At 44.6% G+C, this 24,185-nt stretch overlaps 1 protein-coding gene across 4 annotated transcripts in view; it reads left to right on the top strand.

The window, feature by feature from the left end:
• ZC3HAV1 (zinc finger CCCH-type containing, antiviral 1) overlaps positions 1-24,185 on the top strand; it is a 73,995-nt gene that overhangs the window by 14,112 nt on the left and 35,698 nt on the right. For 2 of the 4 annotated variants that reach the window (XM_025379762.1, XM_025379763.1), the window contains exons 2-5: positions 9,632-9,767; positions 15,895-16,147; positions 20,625-21,398; positions 22,219-22,320. In XM_025379762.1, the coding sequence (XP_025235547.1) occupies positions 9,632-9,767; positions 15,895-16,147; positions 20,625-21,398; positions 22,219-22,320 (1,265 nt within the window). Of the gene's footprint in view, positions 1-9,631; positions 9,768-15,894; positions 16,148-20,624; positions 21,771-22,218; positions 22,321-24,185 lie in introns of all 4 variants that reach the window. The other 2 variants (XM_025379760.1, XM_025379761.1) reach the window with 1 other exon arrangement.

Here is a 24,185-nt window from a genome sequence, read left to right as displayed (position 1 = left end):
AGCTTGTGAACCATGAACTTAGGGGACTAGAGAAGTCAAGACTGGAGAGACTGTCCATAATAACAGAAAGATTATTATTTTGGTGGCACCCGCGCTGTTTGTCTCACTCTTGGTACAATCGTCGGATATGTGCAGATTCTTGGCCTCCTGCCTCCCCCATCCTCAGCAGGCCCGGCCTCCTCTGCTGCCCAGTCTTGCAAGGCCCTCGGTGCTTTCCTCCCCCTCGGTGCAGGCTGGGGCTTGCCGTGGCTTCAGCCTTAGGATCACCATTTTCTGCAGTGAGCTAGGGCTCTCTTTGTGCCTGGTGTGTTCTGGGTAATACAATTGTGGTTAAAGCAAGCTCATTTTTTTTTCGGCTCCACCCTCTGTCTCTCCCCACATCCTTTCTTACCCTGCTCATGTGATCTCGTACGGTCTATTCTGTTTCTCCTCCATCTTACTAGGGGGTTTAGAGGCAGTGAACCATCCCTACCCTCTAATAACATGGCTATTTAATCTTGAATATCAGAAGTACAAACATGGGGAATAGGAATCTCGTGGCTTTAAAATAGTATTTCGTTAGGGTTGGTTTTGACTGATGACATTTTATTCTTTAGCTCAATGTTCTCTAGATTTTATCTTTCACACGTCCTGGTTCCTTTTTCACCTGGCTTATATCATGGTGAGTGATTTCCTGTTTTCTATACAAATCAGCGGTCTTTTTGTTTTTGTCAACCCTATTGGGTGTTGGGGAGCAGAGGGGATGAAGGAGAGAAGGGAAAGGGAAGGAGTACTTCGACATAAATTACTGTCAAAAAAAAAGACTCGGGTTACTGTCTCTTTTTGGTCTGTTGAGTCAGAGCTAGCCCTGTGTTTACCGATGTGTGAAGTGCAAGAACTCAGAGGTGAACATCCGGTTCAGGAATCTAACCCAGAATTGAATGTGACAAGCATATCCAGTGATACTCAGCTCTGACTGCACACTAGAGTCACCTGGGCTCCCACCCCAGTCAAATGAAGCCAGTCTCCAGGGCGGGGCCCAGGTTTGGGTATTTTCAACACTGCTCAGTTGATTATTATGTGTAGCCAGGAATGAGAATCACTGTGCAGGCTAGTTGTTTAGGCTGCACCCGTGGTGAGAGAGAGCACTTATTGCCTGGGCTAAAATAATATTTTGTTCTGTGGCTGGAAGAGAAAAGTGAAAAGATCATTTGTTTTTAGGCTTTTGGCTTGAGTTCCTTAAAGAGAGACAATTCTGCGTCTTTCAAGGATGTCTTTGCTCTTTTTTTTTTTTTTTTTTTTTTAAGTTATCACCTCCTACCGCAACTTGTCCCGTTTGTTTGAGGGTTATCTGCTCCAAATGTGGGTAGCATTCTGCAAACGCTTGTTTTGTCCTGGGAAATTCATAATAATTTGTAGGAGAGCTCTTTTTGTCCTGGCGAGAGGGGAGTTCCCACAGCTTCTAACCAACCTTCTGTAGGACCTGTTGTCTTTTTTGGGGAGGTGACCCTGAGCTGCCTATACTCCAAGTATGTTCATAAAACCAGATTGTTAGACATGCAAATTCTTGACCTCCACCCTTAGATTTACTGATTCACAGACTCCAGGGTGGGGCCCAGGAATCTAACGGACCACTTGTCTAGGTGATGCTGGTGCATGCTAAAAGATTGAGAATCACCCTGGGATGTCTGGGATGGGGCCTGAGAATCTGCATTTCTGACAACCTCCCAAGTGATGCTGATGATGCTGGCCTAGGGACCAAACTTTCAGCATCGCTAGCTTAGCAAACCCCAAAGGGCCACAGGACACTTTCACACTATTTCCTGGCCGAAGCCCACTAGCCAATATTAGGCACCTGGAGCTCGGACAGAGTGATCAGAAGAAAGTCGGAAGGAAGGTTCTGCCACCTGAAACCTACACATGACCCCCTTCACGCTCTGATCGTGGCCCACACCGCTGAGCTTGTCTGTACAACATTAATTTTCACTCGCGTCTGTGTAAAGAGACCACCAAACAGGCTTTGTGTGAGCAACAAGGCTGTTTATTTCACCTGGGTGCAGACGCGCTGAGTCTGAAAAGAGAGTCAGCGAAGGGAGATAGGGGTGGGGCTGTTTTGTAGGATTTGGGAAGGTAGTGGAAAATTACAAAGGCGGGCAGGGGCGGGGGACACAAGGTGCTCAGTGGGGGAGCTTTTGAGCTAGGATGAACCAGGAGAAGGAATTTCACAAGGTAATATCATCAGTTAAGGCAGAAACAGGCCGTTTTCACTTCTTTTGTGATTCTTCAGTTACTTCAGGCCATCTGGATGTGTACGTGCAGGTCACAGGGGATATGATGGCTTAGCTTGGGCTCAGAGGCCTGACACTAATCACAACAAATAGTGCCTATCACATACTGTGTTCCTACCACACCCTTTATGTGATTTATGTCCACGATCTCTGCTTGCACCCTGCTTAAATAATAGTGTGGGAACAGTGGCTTAAATCATTCTGGATGCCGATTTAAATTTTTTTTGGTTTGAAAAGGTTTCAGATCTGTTTTTGTTCATTTTCCCAGCTTAGGTTTTTGCTTGTGTTTTGGGATACCTGTTCATTACTGGATCTTCCTCTTATCTCAGTCACCTTTGATTTCTCATTTTATCAGGCATATTCCCAAAGTAGGATTATCGTGACTACTAAATTAAATAACAGAGGTGAAGTTCCTGTCACTTAGTAAATGCGTAATAAATGTTAATTTCTGTGCTTAACCCAGATAGAAGGGAAGTGTAAACTGCCCCACCTTCGTGGCTGAGCGAGTGTTGTACCTGAGTGAGTCAGAGAGAAACGCCACACTTTGAGACGAATTTAAGAGTCCTTTATTAGCCGGCAACCGAGAGACAGCTAACGCTCGAAACTCTCTCGGCCCCGAGAAGGGCTTGATTTTCCTTTATGCCTTAGTTTAGAGAGGGGAGGGGGAGCTTAATTGCAGCAATTCTACAGAAGTAAAAACATGCAAAAAAATTAAAAAGACAAATAGTTACAGGGAAACAAACAGTTCCAAGTGCAGGGGCTGTACATCTATCATAAGGCGATAGATGTGGGGGCTCTGCCACACACAAACTCAGGGCTTTACGGTCTTACCTCATGAGCAAAATCCTGGAAACTTGGGACATTGCTTGCTTCAGTACCTTATTAGTGAATTGGACTCTTTGATATGTTGAGAGTCAGCTTACACAAGTTAACTCCTTGAGGAAGGGGGTGGGTAAGGAGTCCTTGATGTCTTGTAAATGAAGGAGCCAAATGGAGTTTGTCCGGTTTTGTCAGCTAAGGGAGAGCCTATTCATGTGGAAACAAGGCTAGGTGATTAAGGGAGAGTCTAAAAACAAGGTTAGGTATTACATGATCAATATCCTGAAATTAGGGCAAAGAAAAAGCCCCTAAGAAGCCGCTGGGGAGAAGTCTAGGGAATGTGGGAAAACGAAGCAGAGTTTGCCAGGGAAGGGGCTGCAGGTCAGACCCAGTCGAGACAGAGATGTTGCAGGTCGAGACTGGGTTCAGGGTGAGAATCACAGAATCTAGAGGAATAAGAAGCTTGCCTGAGGATGGAGATGAAAAATGAAAAAGAAAACCAGGCCCCCAGGTGGGCAGCGCCAGGGACCCCAGCCAGTGCAGCATGGGCTAGCTTTGACTTTTCCTTCAGACAGGAGCACCTTGGGTAGCTTTGGAAAAGCCTGGACACTTGGGGTTCCAGGCAGAGGGCTCCCTATTAGGCTGCCTGGCTTCCTTTAGTTATTTAGAGGAAGTGCTGACTTCAGGGACCTTGGAAGTGCCACACTTCTCATCTAGCACAGGACAGGAAAAATTCTGCATCTCGCCGTGATCTGCACAGGTGCCGTAGGCTTGGCTCTAAGTTTAGGACATCTGGGCTGGAGCTAAAGGGGAAGCAAAGATTCTTAATTCCTTCTGACTAACAAGTTGCTAAATACATCAGAGCCAGAGGGCAGAACCTGTCTAGTGGTGGGAAGTTTCAGTGAGGTCATTTTCAGCTCAATATCAAGAAGAATATTAGGGTGGCATGGTGGCTCACGTCTATATCCCAGCACCTAGGCCTAGGTGAGAGGATCGCTTGAGCCCAGGAGTTCAAGGCTGCAGTGAGCCATGATTGTGCCACTGCACTCCAGCCTGGACAACAGAGTAAGACCCTGTCTCAAAAAAAAAGAAAAGAAAAAGAAAACGTTAATGGTAATGGCTAATGGACATCAGCACAATGAGGTAAGATCCTTGTGAGATAAAGAGGCTCACGCTCATCTGGTCAATCCACCATAGAAAGGATTTCTGCTTTGAGGTGGAGGCTGGAGGGGATTACCTTTCTTTTTTTATTTTTTTGAGACACAGTCTCCCTCTCTCGCCCAGGCTGGAGTGCAGTGGTGCGATCTGGGCTCACTGCAAGCTCTGCCTTCCGGGTTCACGCCATTCTCCTGCTGGGACTACAGCTATTTTTAGTAGAGATGGGGTTTCACCTTGTTAGCCAGGACGGTCTCGATCTCCTGACCTCGTGGTCCGCTCACCTCGACCTCCCAAAGTGCTGGGATTACAGGCGTAAGCCACTGCGCCTGGCTGGCTGGAGGGGATTATCTTTCAAAGGCCCTTCTTGCTGTAGGAGTCCTTCCTCCGGGATTGATAAAGTGGAGTCTTAGCCCAGCTGCTGAGGGTTCTGGGTAGGGGCTGGCGGGGACTGGTTATCTGAAACCACAGTGCGGGACCAAAAAGCAGAGGTCGACCTTATCAAGGAGTGCCAGGAAGCCAGGGTCACCGGGTGGAGAAAGCAAGGAGAGGGCCTGCCTGGGAGAATGGCAAGGATAGAGGCTGTCACTAGAGCCTGAGTGACTGGCCTTGACTTCTCCAGGAGGCAAGGTACGTGGAGGGCTGGCCGGGTTTCAAGGGCTCCACTCCTGGTTGACAGAGTCCTTGGTTCTCTATTTTTTTCATATGAGGTTACACTGTGAGATCTGAAGGCAACCTGGAGAGTTGCAGAACGATTTACACACAAACAATAGCATTGAATAAGTGACTTTTAAAGATTAATTCTTAGAGAATAACTTTTACCTAGATGTTTACATTTTCAAAAAATCATCAATTTCAATAAGATCATTTTGCATTTCTATTTACCAGTGACAATTAAAAAATAATAGTGCAACAGATGATATTCAATATTTTGGAAATGAAGGAGAACTATTAAAAGAAAAACTTAAATTCACAATAGGAAAAAACAGAATAAATGGAGAGATATTTTCTGTTCCAGAATCAGAAGATTTAATGAAGTTAACATGCTATACTTAATATCCAATCTAATTTATGGAGTTAATAGAAATTACATTCCCAATGTACTGTTTTATGGAAATTGAGATAATTTATTCCCTAATAAAATTTTTATAATGAAAATAATAGGCTGGGTGTGGTGGCTCACATGTGTAATCCCAGTGCTTTGGGAGGCCAAGGATGGAGGATCAAAGAAAAGAAAAGAATAGTTAAGCACACTAAAGAGTTTTTTGAAAAGGTGTAAGCCAATGATATGAAAAATTACTGTTAATATTTAAAGTATATTTAAAATGTTAACAAAGGGCCAGGCGTGGTGGCTCATACCTGTAATCCCAGCACTTTAGGAGGCTGAAGCAGATGGATCACCTGAGGTCAGGAGTTCGAGACCAGCCTGGCCAACATGGTGAAACCCCGTCTCTACTAAAAATACAAAAGTTAGCCGGGCGTGGTGGTGGGGCCTGTAATCCCAGCTACTCGGGAGACTGAGGCAGGAGAATTGCTTGAACCCAGGAGGTGGAGGTTGCAGTGAGCTGACATGCTGACATCTTGCCATTACACTCCAGGCCTGGCAGTGAGAGCAAAACTACATCAAAAAAAAAAAAAGTTAACAAAGGACATTTACATTTTATGATATTGATATGCTATGGGCCGGGTATGGTAGCTCACGCCTGTAATCCCGGCACTTTGGGAGGCCTAGGCAAGTGGATCACTTCAGGTTGGGAGTTCCAGACTGGCCAACATGGTGAAACCCCCTCTCTACTAAAAATACAAAAATTAACCAGGGGTGGTGGCGCGTGCCTATAATCCCAGCTACTCAGGAGGCCAAGACATGAGCATTGCTTGAACCCAGGAAGCGGAGGTTGCAGTGAGCCAAGAGAACGTCACTGCCTCTCAGCCTGGGCACAGAGCGAGACCCTGTGTCAAAAAAAAAAAAAAAAAAAATTAATATGATATGATAAATTGTATGATACAGGATTCAAAGCAGAACAGTAGATTGATTAAAAACACAATAGGGATTACAATTGTTCTTTGTAAATTTTTTATTTCTTTTAATTATTTATTTATTTTTTAGAGACTGAGCCTTGTTCTGTCACCCAGGCTGGGGTGCAGTGGCACAGTCATAGCTCACTGCAGCCTCAAACTCCCAGTCTCGGTGACCCTCCCGCCTCAGCCTCCCATGTAGCTAGAACTACAGGTATGCACCATCATGCTATGCTAACTTTTAAAATTTTTTGTAGAGGCATGGGTCTTACTGTTTTGCTCTGACTGGTCTCAAACTCCTGACCTTAAGTGGTCTTCCTGCCTTGGCCTCCCAAAGTGATGGGATTACACACATGAGCCACCATGCACAGCCCCAGTGGTTCTAAACTTGATAAAAGGTTAATTAAAAAAAAGTCTAGGATAACAAAATAAGAAAGGAATCATATTTAATAGACGTAATTGAGAAAAGTTGATATAAAACACTTATGTCCTCTGATGTCATTTATTATAACAGTCTCCAGATGTTTTATTTTTATTTCATTTTATTTTTTATTGTATTTTATTTTTTCTGAGACGGAGCCTCGCTCTGTCACCCAGGCTGTGTGCAGTGGCACAATCTCGGCTCACTGCAAGCTCCGCCTTCCGGGTTCACGCCATTCTCCTGCCTCAGCCTCCCGAGTAGCTGGGATTACAGGCCCCCGCTACCATGCCCATCTAATTTTTTGTATTTTTAGTAGAGATGGGGCTTCACTGTGTTAGCCAGGATGGTCTGGATCTCCTGACCTCATGATCCGCCCACCTCGGCCTCCCAAAGTGCTGGGATTACAGGCGTGAGCCATCGCGCCCAGCCTAATAATCTCCAGATGTTTTAAAGAATTAACATTGAAAGTATCTCTTTTAAAAGTTAAACTAATTAGTATATATGTAATAGTTATCCAGCTGTGGTGGGTGAATTAATTTTGCTAGTATTAAAGCAGTAGGCTAGGGCTGGGTGCAGTGGCTCATGCCTGCAATCCTAACATTTTGGGGGGCTGAGGCAAGCGGATCACTTGAGGTCAGGAGTTCAAGACCAGCCTGACCAACATGGTGAACTCACATCTCTACTAAAAATACAACATTAGCTGGGCATGGTGACGCATGCATGCCTGTAATCCCAGCTGCTTGGGAGGCTAAGGCAGGAGAATCGCTTGAACCTGGGAGATGGAGGTGACAATGAGCTGAGATTGTGCCGCTGCACTCCAGCCTGGTCAACAAAAGCAAAACTCTGTCTCAAAAAAAAAAAAAAAAAAAAAAAAAGTCTTTGATATGAATTACTTGTGTTTCCTATCTATTGAAGTAGCATAATGACAAAATCCAATGCGAATGTGCTTGTATGGGAAATAGGCACACTCCTAGATTGCTGTTGTGTTTTCTGGACAACAGTAGATCAAAATGAAACACAAGCTGCCAAGAAAATTACTGTTTTCTTTAAGGCCATATGCCCAAAGGAATAACTCTCAGGAAAATAATGTATAAGAAGAAAAGTTATTTGTATAAAAATAATGCTAGCCACATTTTACTAGCGAAAATCTGGGCATTACCCAACTACCTGACAACTTGATAATTGTGGTGAAAACTAGAAAATATTAATATGTGATCATATTAATAACTACTAAGGCCATAAGCCTAAGGATTTTGACGCTATCATCCATAGAATATTTAAGTTAAAAGGTGGAATGATAGCCAGGTAAGGTGGCGGGCACCTGTAATCCAGCTACTTGGGAGGCTGGAGCAGGAGAATCGCTTGAACCCGGGAGGCGGAGGTTGCAGTGAGCTGAGATCGTGCCATTGCACTCCAGCCTGGGTGACAAGAGTGAGACTCTGTCTCAAAAAAAAAAAAAAAAAAAAAGGTGGAATGAGGCTTGGCATGCCTGTAGTCCCAGCACATTGGGAGGCTGATGTGGTTGGATCACTTGAACCCAGGAGTTTGAGACCAGACTGGGCAACATAGCAAAACCCTGTCTCCACAAAAAATTTAAAAATTAGCTGGGTGTGGTGGCTCATGCCATAGTCCTAGCTACTTGGGAGGCTGAGGTGGGAGAATCACCTGAGCTTGGGGAGGTTAAGGCTGCAGTGAGCCTGATCACACCACTGCTCCCCAACCTGGGGGGAGAGAGTGAGACCTTGTCTCCTCAAAAAGAAAAACATGTGGAATGAGTTTGTTGTATGGACATTGATAACTGTCAAATTATGTTTGCCTAATAAGAGCAAAAGTGCTACTAATGTTTCTCAGTGATCTCAATCAGTGCTTCTCAGACTCTAATGTGATTAAACCAAGTGCTCCATCATGCGTCCATCTATAGCTTCCATATAGGAAAGTTTATATTATACAACAATTCCATGATCATGGAAAGTTCTACTGACATTGTTGAACTAAATCATTAAAGTCTCAAGGTGAAGGGTTGTTACATCTTTTTCTGTAGAGTTTTTTGAAACATGCAATTAAGAGCTTGTTCCATTCCTTTGTAGTCACAAATAAGTATGTACATTGGTATATAAGACATACAAGAGATACAGCAATGAGCAATGTTATATAATGAAAAGATTAGATAAATGGAATTCTTTTGTCCCATTGATTTTTACTGCAGTCCTGGATGTGTTTTCATAATTTGTTCTCTCTTTCTTGATAGGCAATCATTTTTAATAGATCTGTTTTAGTTTCTTTGCCAATCTTTTCCTCTTCTGACCTTTCTGAGCTATACACAAATTATAACTTAATGACTTAATGTATACTAGAGGAAATGCTGTTTAAAGAAGTATTGCAATAATTTAAACTCAGATATATGTATGTATTTGAAGAAGATACACCATACTCCCATCTACCTGTTTCATGAATTTATTTTACTAAAAGTGTATTTTTGGTCGAGTGCAGTGGCTCATACCTGTAATCCCAGCACTTGGGGAGGCTGAGGCGGGCAGATCACCTGAGGTCAGGGGTTCGAGACCAGCCTGGCCAACATGGTGAAACCCCATCTCTACTAAAAATACAAAAAATTAGCTGGGTGTGGTGGTGCATGGCTGTGGTTCTAGCTACTCGGGAGGCTGAGTCAGGAGAGTCACTTGAACCCAGGAGGTGGAGATTCTAGTGAGCCGAGATTGCACCACTGCACTCCAGCCTGGGCGAGAAGTGCGAAACTTTGTCTCAAACAACAACAACAACAAAAAAAAAACAGTAAAAAAAAAATAATGAAGTGTATTCTTTAAGCAGAACCAACCAGTTTCTGTTATCAAAGGATGTGGGCATGGGTCTTTGCTGACTGAAAGTTTTATGGCTGATTTCTGTTTCTTTGCATCTGTGGAGTAGAAATACTGACCATTGTCGTGTTTTCTTCCAGGAACTTATGCAAATATTCTCATGAGGTTCTCTCGGAAGAGAACTTCAGAGTCCTGAAAAAACACGAACTCTCTGGACTTAACAAAGAGGAATTAGCAGTGCTCCTCCTCCAAAGTGATCCTTTTTTTATGCCTGAGGTAAGTTGTGATTCCTCAGTTTAAGGAGGGAGAATATTGCTGGCAGTATTGTGTCACAGATATTTTGGAGCAGGAGCAGAGAAAATTCAAAATTAACGCCAGGGTTCTGCAGGTGGCAGTCGAGGCTGTTGCTGAGTGACCTAAGAGATCCCAGAAATTTCTCTCCTATTTGAGGTTTTAAAAGAATGTGAGTCTGGAATACCTCTTCCACTGGGCTGCAAGGGAACCCTGTGTGAGTAAGTATGAGCTGAAGATCTGATAGTAGTCAGACTACTTGATGCTTTAAATCAAGGTGGCTTCTTGGAGGAGATGGACTTTGGAGTGAGGTTGGGAAGATGGCAGGGAAGATGAGGGTAGGCTAAGCTGTTGTAACAGATATCCCCTCAAAACGCAGTGATTCAAATAAAATGTAATTTAGTTTCTCTATCACTTGATAATCTAGGTCAGGAGTCAGCAATCTATAACCCAGAGGCCAAAGCTGGCCTGCCACCTTTTTTTTTTTTTTTTTTTTTTTTGAGACAGAGTCTTGCTCTGTCACCCAGGCTGGACTGCAGTGGCGTGATCTCAGCTCACTGCAACCTCTGCCTCCCAGGTTTAAGCAATTCTCCTGCCTCAGCCTCCCAAGTAGCAGGGATTACAGGTGCCCACCACCATGCCCAGCTAATTTTTATATTTTAATAGAGATGGGGTTTCACCACGTTGGCCAGGCTGACCTCGAACTCCTGCCCTCAAGTGATCTACACACCTTAGCCTCCCAAAGTTCTGGGATTACAGGTGTGAGCCACTGCACCCAGCCTGTTTTTATAAACCAAGTTTTATTGGAACACAACCGTACCTATTCGTTTATGACTGCTTTCACCCTGCAAGGGTGAGTTGAGTAGTTGCAGCAGAAACAGAATGGCCTACAAAGCCTAAAATATTTACTATCCGATCCTGTATGGAAAAGGTTTGCCAACTCTTGGTTTTTCCTGGATGTGGATGGGGGTAGCCTGAGTTGTCAGGCAGCTAGACTTAATGATGTTATCAAGGGACTCAGGTCAGTAGGTCAGCTCTGTTATCTTCAAAAATGTGGCTTCCATCTCTGTGTACAGTGAGTCTGTACTCACTGTCACCATTTTCTAGCCAGTGGAAATGTAGAGAGGAAGTAAATGGAAGGCAAGCAGTTTCCTTTTTTAAAAGATGTGACATGGACATTGTTTATGGCACATCTGCTCAATCACATTGGCCAGAGATTATTACATGTCACACTTAGCTGAAAGGGAGTCTGGGAAATGTAGTTTCTGTCTGGGTAACCATGTGTCTACCTAAAACTTGGGAGTTTCTTTTACTATTAACAGTTTCTTCCACTCAGGAATATAGACTTAAGGATCAGAGAATACTGTTTAAAGACTGGTTTCTGGTCCAATAAAATCCATGAATAGAGAAGTTAGCCTCACAGTTAAAGAGAGGCATAGAAACATAATGGGTGAGTGGAAGGGATGGAGAAAATGTAAAATTGAAATTCATTTGCACTTTTTTTTTTTTTTTGAGACAGGATCTTGTTCTGTCACCTGGGCTGGAGTACAGTAGCATGATCAGGGCTCACTGCAGCCTTGACCTCCTGAGCTCAAGTTATTCTCCCGCCTCAGTCCCCCAAGTATCTGGGACTACAGGCATGCACCACCATAACTGGCTAATTTTTTTTTTTTTAATTTTAGTAGGGACAGGGTCTCACTATGTTGCCCAGGCTGGTCTTGAACTCCTGAGCTCAAGTGATCCTCCTGCCTCAGCCTCTCAAAGTACTAAGATTACAGGCGTGAGCCACTGCACCAAGCTCAGATGCACTTTTATATACAGTGAGATAGCTGTTGGGGACTTCTGGAGGCTTAAACACTTTTTGACTCTGAGCTCAGTGTGTTTCCCTAAGAACTTAAAAAACTTATAACATGAGAAGTGATTTTGAGTTGGCCACTGAGCTCAGGAGAGATATGAGTGCAAGACACATTATAAAGACTTGTTGGGGGTTGGGGGGGAGGAAAATATACCCCATTTTCTCTCCAGCCCCATGCATTCTTCTATCTAGATACTTGGATTTGTTTCTCTGTTTCTCTCTCTCTCTGTCTCTCTCTCCCTCTTTCTCTGTCTTTCTCTCTCTCTGTCTCTCTGTCTCTCTCTCTCTCTCCCTCTTTCTCTGTCTCTCTCTGTCTCATTTCCAGGAGTCCAAGGTTTAAAGGTCTTGTCTTGGGATATCTATGGGCCTTGGCCTAGATACTAGCCCAGTTCCCCATCACTACCAGCATGGGAAAAATGCCTTATACATCAGCCCTGTTAAAGCTCCTACTGACGATCAGAGACATCCCATCCTTTTCCTTTCATTGAGGGAATGACAAGATGGAGTCTTGCCATGACACTTGAGAGAAGGTATTTTGTGGTCTATCCTTAGTCTAGTGTTAACCTGGAGGCTTGGAAAGGCCATTCATCATGTCTGATCCCTGCTTCAGTTCTTCAAAAGCATCAGGTACTTTTAACATTGGGCCACACATCTATGTTGAGTCCCTGGAGAATAAGGACACTCTTCCTGTATTAGTCCATTTTCATGCTGGTATGAAGACATACCTGAGACTGGGTAATTTATAAAGAGAAAAGGTTTAATTGCTCACAGTTCTGCATGGCTGGGGAGGCCTCAGGAAACTTACAATCGTGGTGGATGGCAAAACAGGAATATCTTACATGGCGGCAAGCAAGAGATGTGAGTGCTAAGCAAAGGGGGAAGCCCTTCATAAAACCATCACATCTTGTGAGAACTCACTATCATGAGAACAGTAGCATGGGGGTAATTGCCCCCATGATTCAATTGCCTCCCACCAGGTCCCTCCCATGAGATGTGGGGATTATGGGAACTACAATTCAAGATGAGATTTGGGTGGGGACAGAGCCAAACCATATCAGTTCCCTTCTCTAGGGAGGAGGTCGGCAGACATGAACCTAAGAGAAGGCGCTGTTGTGTTAAGGGATCCCAGAAGAGCCCACTGACCACAGTGCTGTGAGGGTCCCTCTAAGAAAATGCTCTCATCATGCTTTCATCAAACGGTGCAAAGAAGAGGTCAGCGTCACCCAAGGCTCCCTTTCCATTGTTAGAATTCAGTACCCACAATTAGAGGGTGGGGTGGGGAGGTTCTTACCTGAAGCTTATTTTTAGCTAATAATTTAATTGCCATTTTCCACTTGTGAGAGTTAAGATTCTGGACTGGGGGACTGCATTATTTCCTGAACTAGAGGTCTGAGGAGCTGGTTTCTGGAGTTAGCATGAATTAGTATTGTTGGCATAAGTTTTGCTCAAGAATGCTGGGCAAGAGAAGGCTCTAAAGGAGTGTTTTAACTTGGGGGAGTAGCATGGAATTTTTTCATAGGGCTTTAGCAGGAGGAGTCAGCCAGAGTTCAGCTAATTTCAAGAAGAGTTGGTCCAGGATGGCTCTCTAAAAATGGAGGAATTATCCCTGCAGATTTGCAGCTGTTGCTTTGGGCAATTTGGACTTTTTTCTTTTTTTTCTTTTTTGAGATGGAGTCTCACTTTGCCTCCCAGGCTGGAGTGCAGTGGTGCAATCTCAGTTCACTCCATCTCTTGGGTTCAAGCGATTCTCCTGCCTCAGCTTCCTAAGTAGCTGGGATTACAGACGTGCACCACCACACCCGGATAATTTTTTGTATTTTTGGTATAGACAGGGTTTTACCATGTTGGCCAGCCTGGTCTCAAACTCCTGACCTCAGGTGATCCTCCCACCTCAGCCTCCCAAAATGCTGGGATTACAGGTGTGAGCCACCATGCCCAGCCTGAACCACCAAACCTGACTGATTTGGATTTTATCAGAAGGGATGAGGAGGAAGAGAGGGGCTAAGTGCAAGAGGCAGTGCAGAGAAACAGCTTTGTGGTTTAGGGGGTGTGAGATGGGGACCACAGTGGAATGTTTCCAGTCACTTCATTGGTTGTTTTGCATTTGTTCAACTAATATTTAAGAGCACGTGCAAGTGTTAGTCACAGTGTTAAAATACTGGAGGTAACCAGTGGGAAGCCACACACTCATCCCTAAAAAAGTACATATTCAGGCCGGGCGCGGTAGCTCAAGCCTGTAATCCCAGCACTTTGGGAGGCCGAGACGGGTGGATCACGAGGTCAGGAGATCGAGACCATCCTGGCTAATACTGTGAAACCCTATCTCTACTAAAAAGTACAAAAAAAAAAAAAAAAAAAAAAAACTAGCCAGGCGAGGTGGCGGGCGCCTGTAGTCCCAGCTACTTGGAAGGCTGAGGCCGGAGAATGGCGTAAACCCGGAGGCTGAGATCCGGCCACTGCACTCCAGCCTGGGCGACAGAGCGAGACTCTGTCTCAAAAAAAAAAAAAAACAACTACATATTCACACTTTTTCATTTTGCTTCGACTTGTGAGAACATAAAAAGATCGGGCAAACCTGACTGCCTGGTATATAAACTTGTACAATTGAAATTTGCTTATTAAAGGAAGAAATGATTTCATTTGGCCTAATGAAGGCAGGAGCATTCTTGTTTAATATCAGCGTGGGAATAGGAATGTTACCAAAACATTATCTGTGAAGTTGCTAATGGTGCTTTTTTGCTACAGTTCAAACTTTAGCGTACATCAGAGTCACCTGGAAGGTTTGTTAAAACACAGACTGTTGGGCCCCACCTCTGATGGTTCTGACTCTATGGATATAGGCAAGTGCCTGAAGATTTACATTTCTAACAAGTTTACAGGTAGTACTGATGGTGCTGGTCCAGGGACCATACTTTGAGAATCGCTGGTCTAGAGTCTAGAATCTGGATAATAGACTTGATAGCAGTTGCCTATATCTATTTGAATCATGTTTTAGCGATTGTCCATGTGGCTAAATCATTGCTAGTGGGGGTTGAATCATGGCTTTGCCATCTAGACAGATCACAGTGAACGATACTGATCTGGTTTGCTCAGAGTCTATAGAAATGACTCATTAAAATCTCTGAAATTCAGGTTTCTTACTAATTATATTGGTTTCCTCATTTCATGGTTCAAACACTTGCATCACACTTTATATTTTGCATAACACATTTACAAATTGTGTTATTTAGTCTGCTTAACAACTTGGTTTTTGTAGACAGAACAAATCTTTTCCTCCTGTTACAGCAAAGGAAACAGAGGCTAAGAGTAGGTAAGGAGTCTCTTGAGGTCACACAACTGCTTCCAGGGCCTCAGATTTTAAAACCAGCATCCTCCAGTTCTGTATCATATGGCCTGGCCTCAGCTGCAGTATTTTCTCTGCCCTCTTTCCAGTAGGAACTACATCCCTTCAGAACTGGTCACATACATGTATGTATTTAGATGGAAATATAAAACTTATCTTCTTTAGGCAATCTTTTGAGAAATGTCATTCTGCCTAGCAGAGACTAAATTTTAGATTTCCAAACAGTTGCAGGTAAGACCCATGTGTCCTTTTCTTTTCTTTTTTTTTTTTTTTTGAGACGGAGTCTCTCTCTGTCGCCCAGGCTGGAGTGCAGTGGCCGGATCTCAGCTCACTGCAAACTCCGCCTCCCGGGTTCACGCCATTCTCCTGCCTCAGCCTCCCGACCAGCTGGGACTACAGGCGCCTGCCACCTCGCCCGGCTAGTTTTTTGTATTTTTTAGTAGAGATGGGGTTTTACCGGGTTAGCCAGGATGGTATCGATCTCCCGACCTCGTGATCCGCCCGTCTCGGCCTCCCAAAGTGCTGGGATTACAGGCGTGAGCCACCGCGCCCGGCTCCATGTGTCCTTTTCATTGCAAAGCGAGTTGATAACCAAAGATGAGCTTTCCTATGCTGGGTTCCTTCATGATATAGGGCTGACTTTGGGTCCTGTTTGTAGCTAACCAGTTTACATTGATTCTTCCGAGGGTTTTCAAATTCATCAGTATCTTTTAGTTAGTCTGTGGGCCTCGTCTGCCCCAAGTAAATCACCAATTGAATGTGACTCATCAAAGATTGTAGAATATGCGTGTATTTTTCCTCCTTTGGTATATCTCTGTTTGCTTCAGAGATTTTTGCACACGTGAGCTTGCCTTAATTAATGTTTGGCAGATACAAGGTGTTTTGACTCTGGCTATTGTTTCTCCCTTCTGTAGATATGCAAAATTTATAAGGGAGAGGGTCGGCAGCAGATTTGTAACCAGCAGCCACCGTGTTCAAGACTCCACATCTGTGAACACTTCACCCGAGGCAACTGTCGTTTTCCCAACTGCCTCCGGTCCCATAACCTGATGGACAGAAAGGTGCTGGCCATCATGAGGGAGCACGGGCTGAACCCCGACGTGGTGCAGAATATCCAGGACATCTGCAACAGCAAGCATATGCAGAAGAATCCCCCGGGACCCAGAGGTAAAGGCCTTTTCTTTTCCAATTGTGTGAACTCTTTTTTTTTTTTTTTTTTTGAGACAGAGTCTCTCTCTGTCACTCACACTGGAGTGCAGTGGCATGATCTCAGCTCACTGCAACCTCTGCCTCCCAGGTTCAAGTGATTCTCCTGCCTCTGCCTCCGGAGTCGCTGGGATTATGGGTGCCCACCACCACACCCAGCTAATTTTTGTATAAATTAGAGGCAAGGTTTCGCCATGTTGGCCAGGCTGGCCTTGAACTCCTGACCTCAGATGATCTCCCTGCCTCAGCCTTTCAAAGTGCTGGGATTACAAGCATCAGCCACTGCACCCGGCCAGTTGTGTGAACTTTCAAATCAGCAGAAATCGCAACAAAGAAAAACTTTGCCATAAAAACTCTACCTTGCCACGTAAAACTCTTCATTTTCCCTTCCAAACTTCATGCATATGCATACACCATTTTTACATAATTATAATGGTAGTATACATGCAATGTTTGCCATTCAATTTTTATGCTTAGCACTATTGCTGCCCCCCAGGTTTAATTTTTTTTTTTTTTTGAGACACAGTCTTGCTCTGTCACCTAGACTGGAGTGTAGTGGCACGATCTTGGCTCACTGCAACCTCTGCCTCCCGGGTTCAGGCAATTCTCCTGCCTCAGCCTCCCAAGTAGCTGGGACTACAGGTGCCCGCCACCACGCCCGGCTAATTTTTGTATTTTTAGTAGAGATGGGGTTTCACCATATTGGCCAGGCTGGTCTTGAACTCCTGACCTTGTGATCCACTTGCCTCGGCCTCCCAAAGTGCTGGGATTACAGGCGTGAGCCATCGCGCCCGGCCAGCCCCCCAGGTTTAAAAAGTGTGTATCATTTTCCTAAAAACAAATTAATAAAGCTTTTTTTTTTTTGAGACGGAGTCTCTCTCTGTTGCCCAGGCTGGAGTGGCAGGATCTCAGCTCACTGAAAGCTCCACCCCCCGGGTTCATGCCATTCTCCTGCCTCAGCCTCCCGAGTAGCTGGGACTACAGGCGCCCGCCACAACGCCCAGCTAATTTTTTTGTATTTTTAGTAAAGACAGGGTTTCACCATGTTAGCCAGGATGGTCTCGATCTCCTGACCTTGTGATCCACCTAGGCCTCCCAAAGTGCTGGGATTACAGGCGTGAGCCACGGCGCCCAGCATTTTTTTTTTTTAAATACAGTCTCGCTCTGTCGCCCAGGCTGGAGTGCAATGATACGATCTTGGCTCACTGCAACCTCCATCTTCCGGGTTCACGCCATTCTCCTGCCTCAGCCTCCTAAGTAGCTGGGACTACAGGCACCTGCCACCACACCCGGTTAATTTTTTTTTGTGTATTTTTAGTAGAAACGAGGTTTCACTGTGTTAGCCAGGATAATCTCCATCTCCTGACCTCATGATCCACCACCCTCAGCCTCCCAAAGTGCTAGGATTACAGGCGTGAGCCACCGCGCCCGGCCTAAAGGTTTTTTTTTTTAAGGAAAAGAAGCAAACATAAAATTGTTTAGATTTACCAGCTGTTAGCATTTTGTCCCAATTGCTTTAGCACTTTCTATCTATATATACATACAGCTACTCACACACACGTAGAACATTTTGGTGGTTAAAGCATTTGATATATGCAAATATCATGACATTTCACACCTGAATATATCAGCATGTATCTCCTCAGAACAAGACCATTCTCTTACATATTCACAAGACAATTAATACAGAAAATTTATTATTGATGCAAAACTATGTACAATTTAATTTATGGTCCTCAGTGCCATTTCTTTAAAAAAAAAAAAAAACCCAATATTTTAAAATTTCTAAAAAAATCACAATGACTCCCATTCCCTCTTTTCCCCATCCCCTGGCAACTAACATTCTGCTTTCTGTTTGTATGAATTTGACAACCCTAGGTACCTCATATAAGTGGAGTCGTACAATATTTATCCTTTTCTGACTGGCTTATTTCACTTAGCAGGATGACCTCAGGGTTCATCCATGTTATAGCATATGTCAGAATGAATAATATTTCATTGTATGTATATAATTATATATTTTTTATTCATTCATCTGTCGATGGACATTTGGGTCATTTCCAGTTTGACTATTGTGAATAATGCTGCTGTAAATATGGTGTACAGATGCCACTTTAAGACCCCGTTTTCAGTTCTTTGGGGGTATATAATCTGAAGTAGAATTGCTGAATCACATGGTAATTCTATGTTTAAGTTTTTGAGGAATGATCATACCTTTTTTTGTAGCAGCTGTGTCATTTTCATTTCTGCCAGCAATGCACACGGGTTCACATTTCTCACATCCTCTATCATTTCGTGTTTTCTGATTTTTTTTTTTAAATAATAGCCATCCTAAGGAGTATGAAGTGCTATTATTACTTTTTTTTTTTCTTTTTTTGAGACAGTGTCTCACTCTGTCACCCAGGCTGGAGTTCAGTAGTGTGACCTCAGCTCACTGCAATGGCCGCCTCCTGGGTTCAAGTGATTCTTCTGCCTCAGTCTCCCAGGTAGCTGGGATTAGAAGTGCCTGCCACCATGCCCAGCTAATATTTGTATTTTTAGTAGAGATAGGGTTTCAACATGTTGGCCAAGCTGGTCTTGAACTCCTGACCTCAAGTGATCCACCCACCTTAGCCTCCCAAAGTGCTGGGATTCCAGGCATGAGCCACTGTGCCCAGCCAAGTGCTCCTATTTCTGAAGCATTTTCATATTATATAATGACATTCATTTTTAATGTCTTTATGAAGTGGATGTAGAAAAGGTGAATTTTATAAAGCAGATAGAATACATGATTCTAAGATTCTGTGCAAAGTAATGAACAATTAAATTTCCTTATATTTGGGAAATGGTTTATCATTTACAAGGGACTTTCACCCCAAATAAATATTTCATCATTGTTCCTCACAGTGAAACCACAAAGAAAGGCAGATATGTCATTTATTAGCCTTACTTAAGGGGGAAAAGAAACTGAGACTCAGAAATAGTAAGAAACTTCTATTGCAAGCAGTCTCAGCTCATTTTTAGAAGAATGAAGGATAATATAATGAAGAAATAAAAAGGTAACATTTTCAAGACCTCACACCACTAGAAAGTAGCAGAGTGCATGTTCTGATCCCATATCTAATGTTTTTTCTCCCACACTACGGTGGCCTCTGAACAGGGGAACGACTGGAGGGATGGGTTTTGGTGGTAGCTTCTCAATGTAAACTTACTGTGAATGAGAAAGATCTGTATATGTTTTCACTTCTAGTTAATCTCCCGAGTGAAGCCTTTTCTTGACAGGAGGAGGGTGTTTGCTTTTACTACATGACTGCTGCCCCCTGGGGTTTGGAAGAGAAAAAACGTCTCTTCTACCCCTTCTCCACACAAAAAACACAACTCACACACACACGAGCACACGTGCACACCTCACATTCACACACCACACGTGCACATGTGCCTCAAACACAGACATGCGCATCTTCCACATGTACCCCCAGCACACACACACACCCCCCACATAAACATCACATGCACGCACGCCACACACACACTCCACGCGTGCTCACAAACACACCCTACTCCTTCCTTCCTCCCTGCTTCCAGGAGGGTGTGACCTGTCAAGTTTCTAGAGGGAGGCCAGTTCCCTCCAGGCCACACTGCTTTGTCGATGTTGACTTCTGATACACTTTGGCCTTATGGAGTGGGATGAAGAAAACTAGGAAAATTTCCGGCTTAAACAAAGTCAGGCCTTTAGACTGTGGTTTCATTTTCTGTTGGTTTGTTTGAAGCATTGTGAATCTGTCAATAGCCAGGTACACCCATATCACAATACGGGCAAAATCGAATGCTTTCTGGAAAATCTTCTCTGATTTGCCCTAATCTGTCTCTCTCCATTGACCACAGTGGCGAATGTTGACTCAGGACCAGGAGATAGTGGACAGCCCCACCTAAAAGTTTTGGGGTTTGGAGGCTACTTTGAGTCCCAGAAGAGAGCCAGGGTCTCACTATCATCCTAGGCCATGGAATGACGTGCTCTGCCGTGCAGGCAGAGTGTCAGAATTCTTTCATCAACTGACACAGTCAGTGAGCACCTGTAGTCCCAGCTACTAAGGAGGCTGAGGCGGGAGGATCACTGGAGCCCAGGTGTTCCAGGTTGCAGTGAGCTGTGGTCGGGCCACTGCATTCCAGCCTGGGCAACAGAGCAACACTCCATCTCTTAAAAAAAAAAAAAAAAAAAATTCCCGTCATTGTCAAACCACCCACCTTCAAGATTTTTACATCAAACCACCCATTTTCAAGATTTTTACACATCAAACCACCCATCTTCAAGATTTTTACACATCAGATTAGGCCAAGTAATTTGATAGCACTTGGATAGCAAGGCTGGAAAAGCAAAGAGGAGGAAGGGTGGTAGGAACTCAGTTACATTAACTCCAGTGTTCATTACTTTGTTTCATTTTGGCTTTTTCTCCCCTAGCTCCTTCTTCACATCGTAGAAACATGGCGTATAGGGCTAGAAGCAAAAGCAGAGATCGGTTCTTTCAGGGCAGCCAAGAATTTCTTGCGTCTGCTTCAGCGTCTGCTGAGAGGTCCTGCACGCCTAGTCCAGATCCGAGCAGCCACAGGGCTTCCCTGGAGGACACGCCTGTGGATGATCTCACCCACAAGTTCACGTATCTGGGGAGTCAGGATCGCGCTCGGCCTCCCTCAGGCTCGTCCAAGGCTACCGATCTCGGAGGAACAAGTCAGGCCGGAGCAAGCCGGAGGTTTTTAGAGAACGGCAGTCAAGAGGACCTCTTGCATGGAAATCCAGGCAACACTTACCTTGCTTCCAATTCAACACCAGCCCCCAAGTGGAAGAGCCCCACATCCTGGACGAATGACCAAGGCGCCAGGAGAAAGACCGGGTTTCCTCCCACGCTACCTGCCGCCCTCTCTTCTCTTGGCTCTCTGCAAACACCTGAAGCTGTGACCACCAGAAAGGGCGCAGGCTTGCTTTCCTCAGACTACAGGAACATCAATGGCAAAAGTGGAACTCAGGACGTCCAGCCTGGTCCTCTTTTTAATAATAATGCTGATGGAGTGGCCACAGATACAACTTCTACCAGATCCTTAAATTACAAAAGCACAAGCAGCAGTCAGAGAGAAATATCAACACCTAGGACTCAGGATGCTGGACCTGCTTCCCGAGATGTCCAGGCCACTGGCAGAATCACAGATGATGCTGGCCCAAGAGTGGCACTTGTTAATGGTAAATACAAAGGGAAGAAACTTGGGGCTAGTGCATTTGTTCACGATACACCAAATGGCTCTAGTCAAGTGGCAGATAAAACTACTGACGTAGAAAAAACTGACGCAGAAAAAACTGGTTTTGGCTTCACAATGACAGTCATGGTGGAGAAAGATAAGTTACGTTCTGGAAGTCAGAGTCTGAGGAGCCTGGTCCCCACCACACCTGGGGAATCCACTGCCTCTGCACAAGTCAGCACTCTGCCTCAGTCACCTGCTGCGCTTTCCTCAAGCAACAGAGCTGCAGTATGGAGGGCCCAGGGGCAGAACTGCACCCAGGTTCCTGTTTCCCCTGCCAGTGAGCTCACAAGGAAGACAACAGGCTCTGCTCAGTGTAAGTCACTGAAGGACAAACGGGCCCCTGTGTCTTGAGTCTGCAGCAGAGTGGCTATGGCTGCTGGGTTTTCCTTGCATGTTCCCCAGTTCTTAAAGGGTAAAGAGTTAGAGGGTTTTGGTTAAGGGGTGGTCTGGTGAGGAGGTTGACTAGTGAAGACAGGGAACGACCAACCAGTAGAACCACAGGGAATAAGCTGCCACATTTATTGACAATAGGAATATTTCAACTATGATTTAAGAAATAAACACAACTTTCACAGGACTCTGAGGTCCACATTTTTGTTTTATGGAGGGGCTGTCTAGACACTCATGAGAAACACATAAATCAGGAATTTTCTTGAACATGGCCTGCATTTCAGATATTCTTTCCCATTGTGAGACCAAGTGCCTTGATTTTTGGTTTAAACATTACGATCAGCATACATGCATCCTTTTTTGTTTCATAGATTCTTTATCTGATGTCACAAGTACCACATCTTCTAGGGTGGATGATCATGGCTCCAAGGAAATTTGTCTTGACCATCTGTATAAGGGTTGTCCGTTTAATGGTGAGTAACCTAAGGACTTTTCTGTAAGCTTCTACCTTTTGGCCATTGTAAATAACGCTGCTATGAACATGGGTGTGCAAATGTCTTCTCAAAACCTGGCTTTCAATTCTTTTAGATATATACACAGAAGTGGAGTTGGGGGATCATACAGTACTTCTTTTAATTTTTTTTTTTTTGCGGAACTTTTTTTTTTTTTTTTTTTGAGACGGAGTCTCGCTGTGTCGCCCAGGCTGGAGTGCAGTGGCCGGATCTCAGCTCACTGCAAGCTCCGCCTCCCGGGTTTACGCCATTCTCCTGCCTCAGCCTCCTGAGTAGCTGGGACTACAGGCACCCGCCACCTCGCCCGGCTAGTTTTTTGTATTTTTTTGGTAGAGACGAGGTTTCACCGTGTTAGCCAGGATGGTCTTGATCTCCTGACCTCGTGATCCGCCCGTCTCGGCCTTCCAAAGTGCTGGGATTACAGGCTTGAGCCACCGCGCCCGGCCGCGGAACTATTTTTCATAGTGGCTGTACCATTTTTCTTTCCCACCAGCAATGCACAAGGGTTCACATTTCTCCACATCCTCACCAACACTTGTTCTTTTTGTGTGTGTTTGTTTGCCTTTTTTGTTTGTTTGTTTGTTTTGAGACAGAGTCTCGTTCTGTCACCCAGGATGGAGTGCAGCGGTGCAATCTCAGCTCACTGCAACCTCTGCCCCCTGGGTTCAAGTGATTCTCATGCCTCAGCCTCCCAAGTAGCTGGGATTACAGGCGTGTGCCACCACGTCTGGCTAACTTTTGTATTTTTGGTAGAGACGGGGTTTTGGCACATTGGCCAGGCTGGTCCTGAACTCCTGACCTCAAGCGACCCACCCGCCTCGGCCTTCCAAAGTGCTGAGATTACAGGCATGAACCACTGCACCCAGTCACTGTTTGTCTTTGATAGCAGCCATTCTAACAAGTGTGAGTTGTGGACTATAATGAGTGGTTATATACTTTTCAATCAGCCAAGTCTCAAGTGGGGCCACTCTGTGGGTGTCCCTGCAGTGTCTAAACTTGTCTTTTTTGTTTGTTTGTTTTGGAGCTGTCACACATCTTTATTTTGAGTATTTCAAAACAATTTAAACATAATATAATGCAAATTTTGAAAAACAGAACTATTTTCTATCTTCCTGTACTGTAGCTTATAACATCTATTCATTCTTTAGCCGGCATTTCTGCAATGGCTATCTTTTGTATGCCCTGTGCCAAATATGCAAGGGGGATGTAAGCTAAACCATAGTGCAGCCTTCTCTTTAGTGACTTTGTAATTAAGGTAGGGCATGAAAACATCCATAAAATGCTAGGCACAGTGGCTTACGCCTGTAATCCCAGAACTTTGGGAGGCTGAAGCAGGTAGATCACTTGAGGCCAGGAGTTCAAGACCAGTCTGGCCATCATGGTGAAAACCCATCTCTACTAAAAATACAAAAATTAGCCGGGCGTGGCGGCACAGGCCTGTAATCCCAGCTACTCGGGAGGCTGAGGCAGGGGAATCTCTTGAACCCGGGAGGTAGAGGTTGCAGTGAGACAAGATCGCGCCATTGCACTCCAGCCTGGGCGACAGAGTGAGTGAGACTCTGCCTCAAAACAAAAACAAACAAACAAAAAATCTGCAAATGAGAAAACTGTGTGCAGTAAGTAAAAACGTATACAAAATTAACCCCCAACTGAGTATTGGGTACTGGCTAAAGGAATGCAAAAAATACAAGTCAGATGGAGATGGAGTGAGATTCGTTAGGAGAATCTTTCTGGAAGAGATGAACTGTAGGCCAGGGCTTCAAGGAAATACAGGCTGTTGCCTCTGCTGGAGAGCATTTTGGCTTAATACACTTGGGGGGGGGGGG

This window comes from Theropithecus gelada, chromosome 3, assembly GCF_003255815.1.
Source record: "Theropithecus gelada isolate Dixy chromosome 3, Tgel_1.0, whole genome shotgun sequence".
Classification (NCBI taxonomy): domain Eukaryota; kingdom Metazoa; phylum Chordata; class Mammalia; order Primates; family Cercopithecidae; genus Theropithecus; species Theropithecus gelada.
The sequence above is the reverse complement of the archived record's forward strand: the minus strand, read 5'-3'. Positions and strand labels throughout refer to the sequence as shown.